General features: G+C 34.6%; 1 protein-coding gene across 2 annotated transcripts; it reads right to left on the bottom strand.

The window, feature by feature from the left end:
* Positions 1 to 2,228: 2,228 nt before the first annotated feature.
* Positions 2,229 to 7,360, bottom strand: LOC123552007 (3 beta-hydroxysteroid dehydrogenase/Delta 5-->4-isomerase type 2-like). 2 transcript variants are annotated; one of them, XM_045341355.2, is made up of 5 exons: positions 7,155 to 7,360; positions 6,551 to 6,738; positions 5,531 to 5,695; positions 4,276 to 4,473; positions 2,229 to 3,959 (listed from the first exon to the last, which is right to left on the bottom strand). In XM_045341355.2, the coding sequence occupies exons 2-5, from the start codon at positions 6,690 to 6,692 to the stop codon at positions 3,361 to 3,363; spliced, it is 1,104 nt and encodes a 367-aa protein (XP_045197290.2). In that variant the 5' UTR covers positions 6,693 to 6,738; positions 7,155 to 7,360; the 3' UTR covers positions 2,229 to 3,360. The 2 variants fall into 2 exon arrangements, with proteins under 2 accessions (XP_045197290.2, XP_045197292.2); XM_045341357.2 differs by having other exon boundaries at positions 6,551 to 6,658.
* Between the last annotated feature and the right edge of the window lie 372 nt (positions 7,361 to 7,732).

The raw sequence follows: 7,732 nt of genomic DNA, 5'->3' as shown, positions 1-7,732 counted from the left end.
ATACGGGATTTTATCCACTCCGTAAGCAGAACCTGATCTTGATTTCATAATAACGGCATAAATTTCTTCTATGGTAATATTTTCATTTAACTGTTCGTTTGATTCATATAGTGGGTCATCCATATGCATTTCAATCAATTGTTTATGAATCTTGCATCGACTGTAATGATCATCGTCAAAATTTGAATTATCGTCACAATTATATATTTTACTAAAGTCAGTCTTCCACCTTTCAAATACCGCATTTTCATCTTTTATTAATATATTTATGCAAGTACGGGACGGTACGGGTTTTAATATTATTCAATTGCGGAGCACGAAAAGCTTACGCGCAAATTATCAAGAACTTCAAACCTTCCCTCCCATCCCTAGTATGCTCAGTATACCTATAGTTGTAGATAGTTCAACATGTGCCAGTTATTTTTGTTGTCTTCATAGATATGTCATTACAGTTTCAGTGTAAAAATGATGTTCAACATATGCTAGTCATTGTTATAATAGATATTTCTCATACTTATTAATTGTTAGAATGACATTCAACATACATTTATAAATGCTGTATTGATACTTCACATGTAAATATATATATATATTGATATCATTTCTTTTAACTATAAGGCTGACATTCATCGTACTATTATTATTATGCTAGTCATTGTGCCATTACTTCTTGACTATAAGACTGACATTCAACATAATATTATACTGATCATTGTTAATTAATGAATATGTATTTCAGTATTTTCCTAGATGTAAGACTATCATTCATTGCTTATTGGCATCAAGGTTAGATCCCCACCTTTGATGATGCATATCAACTGTTAATATTTGTCTTTTCTTGATAAAATTAGTCACCTATCACATATTATGTATGATGCTGTAACAGAACCATTTATTGTTAATTGTGTTTTCAAATTCGTCATTTAGATATTAAATGACAGATTTCAATTTGATCCCTGCATAACAGTAATATAATAACCTCTGTTCAACGACTAGCCTTTAAGAATTTAGACTGTTATTGATTCGAAGCACAATCAATTGTTTGGCTCCATAGTTATTTGTTTAAAGTTGCTATAGCTTCATTACTAGAGAAAATTATATGTTATATAGGATATATAATCCAAGTATCTGGGGACAACGTTGTTCCTGTTTCGGACATGCAAGGAGTTATTATTTAGCAAATAATCAAGGCCTTCGAGTTGTTTATCGTCTGATTTAGCACGGTTCAGAGTTCAGATGCGTAGGAATTGAACCACGAGGGCGTTAGCCCGAGTGGTTAAATACTGAAGCATCTGAACGATGAACCATGGTAAATTAGACGATAAATAACAAGAAGGCCTGATTGTTTTCATTCTGACATGCTCATTGATATATCTTAATAGATATAATACTGGACTTCGTTTACGCGAGGAGTAATGTACCGAACGTCATGCGGCAATATGACGTCATAATTGACGTCATAATGCTCTCTTACCAGTCCGCGCGTCAACCGTTGTTTATTGTAGAATATATTGAGCTTGATTTCCTTCTTTGATTAACTGGTAATCAAACCAAGTCATGTTAGAATACTTGATATTAAATACTTGCTACAGAAATTGTATATACAGAATATAAGTCATCCGATGAAATAAGTTCACTGAGATCTGGTACATCGCTATTAATTACAACCTCATTGGATAAAGGCAATTAACTGGCTTGAGAACGGTTGGTGGTTCCGTGTCTAAAATTATTATTATTATTATTATATACCACATTTATATAGCACTCTTTTCACATAAAAATAAGTTCAAAAGTGCTTTACATAAAAACATTTATATAATGTTCAATAAAAAAGGTAATTGAACTATTATAGAAAGAATTTAAAATTACATTACGGTAATAAATAAGATAAAGGTAAGTATATTGTCTGATGTGACTAATATGTCGCAACTGTAGGAATTCCTACACACACTATTCACATGTTGCTCCATCTTCAGGAACCGGGGTTCCTGACACAGCCTAATTGTTTGATTTCACAGCCGTCCACTTTCACAGATATGCTTGAAACAGATTGTGTTTTGTGGTCAGATGAAAATATGATTAATTCTGTTTTTTTCAGCATTGAGTTTCAACATGTTGGTATTCATCCAACTTACTGTATCCTTTAAACAACTCTTAATGCGATGAATGGCCTCTTCAATAGACATTCTGTTTATTGGTTCGAAGGATTGATATAACTGCGAATCGTAAACTGCGTAAATTTTATTGACCGTCGTGAAACAATATACATAAGCTCTGTAGAGCTTTTGAGCGACCCTATTTTAAGAACAGTTAAAACCAATTATACCTTACCCCCAGCAATTTGCTGGTACCCATTTACAGCTGGGTCGACTGAGGCAATTGTGATAAAATGCCTTGCCCAAGGACACACCGCAATGCGAGTAGCCAGGAATCGAACCAGGGGCCTTCACCTCCGTAGGAAAGCGTCTTAGCCCTCTCGACCATTGCGTCCACATATTACATTGTATGTTTGTCCGCTTGTCATTTGGTCCACTGAAACACCAAACGTTTCTTTGGCTTTCTGTGCTATGTACTGTTTTGGAAGTTTCTCCAGCCAATCATCAGCATAAAATCTAAATACTCTTCATTTTGCCTCAGAAATATTAATTTGTCAAGGAGATTAATTCTAAAAGCTATCAGTCAAATAAACTTGTTGATTTCTGAACACCAGTTACTATTTTAATTAGATGATCCTAATCATAGTCTAAAACTCTTTTGCAATTCTTGCACCGTCAAATGCAAACAATTTATTAAATAATCTCAGCATATTTAGCCACCACCTCTATATAGCTGATAACAAGCCTATATCTCTATTAATTGCTATTTAAAAGTTGATGTGAATCGATGTACGCCGAGGGAAAAAAGCACTGCCCTGTTTTAGACAGATTCATGGGATGACTGAGGTTTGAACACAATACCGCGGAGCCATAGTCCAGTATAGTAACAACTCAACTTGAAACAAACTGGCAGTACCTTCAGTGTACAATGGATACTGACATACTCTCGTAAGATACTAGTAAAAAGTCATTAAATAACACTTTGAAATATAGGTCTGTAAATTAAACAAACGCGTATACTAATGTTCGTTCAAAGTTCACTGTATAGAACTGTACCAAGAAATTTTACTTTTAAATTTTAATTTTAATTTTACTTAAAATAAAATAACAGATTTGTTTGAGAAATCTGATAATAATGTATTTTCCCAAAATGTTATAACATGTAGTTAGTGAATTTTAATTTTGTTATTTAACAGCATACTCTTTGAAAGCCGGATAGAATCTCAGTTAAAATTAAAAAGTTTTCATTATATTGTTTCTGGGTTTAAGTATTCTTTCCTTCAGAACATTGATTTGAATATTCATTTTTTATTTTCGTGAGGTAAGCTGCAGTAAAACGTTTCGTTTCCTGGAAGTTGTAGATTGGATGGTAATCTAACAATTGTCTGGCTTTATTATAGCTGAGATGGCATACCTTTTTTAAACTATAAACGGCGTCTGTACCAATCTGAAGATTAACGGGATATACCACAGAGACTATTTTTAAAATATGATACGTCAAAAATACTACAAACGCGAGTAACCAGACAGGTATTTGCAATGGAACATGTTTAAATCCTGCTTCTTCAGCAATTGGTACAATTAGTTCTGTAATATTTGCATGTGGCGTATCATCCCGAATGAAATAAGCATTCCCGGCTGCTGAATTTGACCTCGACTTCTGCAATGTCCGATCAGCACAAACGAAAGCCCAAGCACAGTTTCCAACGTAAGACTGGTCAGCCTGAACGTTACCACAGTTTACAGTCATAAAATATCTTGTTTTTCTGCCCAACCAGCTGCCTGCTACATTTTGAATTAAGCGTGGTTCAAGTTCTCCATACATACTAGAAGGCCGAAGGCAAATTGTTGACAATTTTGGACCTGTAATGTAAACCAGTGCAAAACTTTGTAAAACGGAGTCTCAAAACTGTAGATTGTAACTGGTTGCTAAGGAAATGTCATGTTAAACTATACTTAAATTAGATTCAGTATAACGTTTGTGAATATCCATTTCCTGTCCGACAGTCTTACCGGTTAAGGAGGACTCGTGCCAACATTTTATAACTGTAACACAAAACTTACGACCGGACTTTTTTGGCATAAGTGAAACAACCAATTAGGTTACGTAGGGGACTTCCTAATTGATTAAATCAATAAACAAAAGTATAATAGTGTCAGATGCATTAAAATTGCTTACAATTTGCCTGAATTACCAAGTCCTCTGCTTGTTTCTTTGTATATCCGTACACCTTGAAAAGGAAGTGATCAGGTGGAGAGGTGTTATTTTCCGTGCCATTGTATATGTGGTCTTTGCCCCTAACTACCTCGATACTGCTGCAGTATATTAGTCTAGGAACATTGCATTTACGACAGGCATCAACTATATTTCGAGTTCCTGAAATAAATGTCTACATTTATGTAATTTGTAATTTAGTATACATTCAAATTTGGTTAAAATGTTTTAATGGAAATCGCACTGAACTGTATTGTTTACGCTCAGCTATGTTTTACGAAGCGTATATGCATCACCAGATTAACAGAGGATGCTTTATTAAATGGGTGTTCTTGGTGATATTATGATATCATTATACACACTGGGCTGTAAGCAAGTTAATGTAAATGATGCATTGGGACTCCCTGGCTGTCTTCTGAGATTTATTGAATTCTATGTTGTACTTTTCGATGTATATGAAAACGTCTTTGATCATTGCGCAGTACTTATATAGGTGTATTAAGCGTTTAACACTGTTCATGTGCGGCTTTTCTGTATTTGCGGTTAATTAAATTATAACGAAAACAAAAGAGGGGACATGGTAACACCAATAAGATAAAAAAAAAAACGATTGCAACATATGAAACTTTGCCGATGAAAATCAACTTGGAAATGGGGGGAACCGCCTTTGAACATTTGGCAACTTTGCAAAGGGAATTGGGATGGGTGGGGGGGGGGGGGGCGAAGAATGGGGTAAAACAATGTGTGGCGTGCCACCTCATATCAACCTAATTCAGCTATGTTAGACAACAAGTTAAATCAGAACAGAAGTTTAAATCAGACCACACACAATTGATAGCAAGTCCTGCAATCGGAAACAATAATGGGAGCATCGTGTACACAGCTGGATTGACCATATACAATATACAAATTATCGTTTCATATAAATGTATATACACTTCATATATAGGTATTCTTATGACTTTTAGGCGTAACAGAAATTGAAGAGGATAAAACATTAATGATGAAAAATCCCAAGTGCCTTTGGTGTGCACGGGTGGAAGTCCAATGCTCAAACCACTGAGCCAAAGAGTCGAGTCCCTGAGGCAGTTGTCAGAGATTGGTTTTAAACTTACAAGCTATGCGTAAGAGACCGTAACAGTATAGATACTTCATATAAAGGGAAACGTATAGTAATTCTACATCAGCATCAAAAACGGGTTTGGCGTTCCATACATACCGTCTACGTTGATTTTGTACGACTTTTCTTTATTTGGGAACAGAGATATATCAATGCAGCTAGCTAGGTGCATTACACAGTCCACGCCGCGACACACCTCATACAGCCATTGAGCGTCAGCGATGCTGCCAACAGTGACTTGCACGGGTTTCTCTTCTCTATAATCTGAATTTTATATAACAGCAAAATTAAATGCATATAAAGTCATATCGTACCGATTAACTGTTATTCGTTATATATTGCGTAAAAATGCCAGTTACGTTTCTCAGATTTGCAACAATGTGCTTATCAAGCGAATTCAAATTTATGTTTTCATCACTGTGTACATCGGAGAGTACACATGAATGTAACTCCGACTAAGATATAACGCTTTACTATTCACCTTCTTTTATTTTTGGCTGGATATCCTGGTTGAAAATAGATTTAACCATGTACGTGAGAAAAACTGCAGTGTGTAAGAATCAAAACTCTTCTGTAATAGTAATTAATTTTCTTCTTTTACGAACATAACTTTTAAATACTGAGTAAATTTTATGAACTTTTATGGTTTTGTTTTCGTTGTTTTCGCACCAACACAATTATTGGTCATATGTCGATTTTCCAGCTTTAATGGTGAAGGAAGACCCCAGTGCCTCTCCGTGCATTATTTCATTACGTGCCAGCACCTGGGTAAAACCCCACATAAGCCAGCTTGATGGCTTCCTTATAATTCAACGCCCCGAGGGCGGCTCGAACCCACATGTATGAGAAGCAAGTGATTCAAATTCAGTGACCTTAACCGCTCGGCCATGGAGACCACTTTGACCACGATATACATTGAAAGATAATAGCAGAGCGCAAGAACAAGAACTTTATATTTTAGAAAAAACAAACTGATTTATTAGAACTAGTCAGTGAGGATTATGGCTGTTTCTCAGTTTGCATAGTTTTGTATAATTTTGTAATGCCGACCATAAATGAAAAACGTATATTTACATATATGCCAATATATTTTATCGTAATTAGAAACATTTCGCTTACCCAACTTATTTATAAAAGGGACAACATCTACTATCCTAATTTCCTGCACGTGGTCTGCACGTGTCTGTAACATCTTTACAACATGTTGTCCGAGAAATCCCGATGCTCCTGTGACAAGAACAACTGTACCATGAGTCTTCATATTTAGGATATTTTATCTGTTTCTCCAAATTTTACAAATTATATATCTGCAATTAAAAAAAAAGTATTCACAAACACTGATCAATCTGATTGAAATCTCCTTTTGAAGACTATCGATAGGTTGTAAAAGCGTGTACTTAAATTAGACTGAAAAACTGATCAATAGTAAAATAGTTTTGCCAGTCAAAAATAGTAAAATAGTTTTGACCATTGACAGGCAAGTCATTAATTTAAAATAAGTATATAATACACCACGGTCCATCGGTCCATTGGTTTTAACAGCTCACCATGAGCGGTAAAGATCAGCAAGTCGTTGACTTTATGCATCGAAAGGTTCATTAAATAGTTAAAAAACATTTTCTTTTTCAAATTTTAGAGATATAAAACTTAACGAAGGTTCCCTCTGATATCGCTGTTTATAGTCCGGTCAAGGAAATAAGGTGCAATCATTATTGTAACATACCTGTTTGTTTCCTTTTAGTCTAGTACCTCCTTTTTCAATAAATCCAATTTTATTGGAAAATAACTGAACATTATTACACTATGTAATGTATACTTTTCAAATTTAAACCTTGTTCAAATATGTAAAACTAGATGAACCTGCGTACAAAGTAGCCTTTATCGTTTAATATCATAAACCTACATTATAAAGTACAAAGATTAATAGCACACTATGTAATTTAAGCGATACGCAAGTAGTTCCCCTGTGCACATGTATACATATACTGTATCGAGTTTCTGTTTTAAATGTTCATGTTGTAAAGTTGTTTCTCAATTAAATGTTTAATTTTAGAATAAATTATATGTATCTTTATGACAAAGCTCTTAAATCTGGCGTTATAGCAGACAGCATGATTAATCAGTTATAGGAGCTTATCTACTTATTATAATTACAATATGTGTGTTCCCCATGACCGTTCGTCATTCAACCCATCATTCAGCATCTCACACATACTTTAAGAAGTTCTGAAAATCAGATTATAGATGGATATTTAGAAGAAGTGCAAGGGGCGAAAACATAACCATTCTTTTGACATTTTT

The sequence above is a fragment of the Mercenaria mercenaria genome, chromosome 4 (assembly GCF_021730395.1).
Source record: "Mercenaria mercenaria strain notata chromosome 4, MADL_Memer_1, whole genome shotgun sequence".
Classification (NCBI taxonomy): Eukaryota; Metazoa; Mollusca; class Bivalvia; order Venerida; family Veneridae; genus Mercenaria; species Mercenaria mercenaria.
The sequence above is the reverse complement of the archived record's forward strand: the minus strand, read 5'-3'. Positions and strand labels throughout refer to the sequence as shown.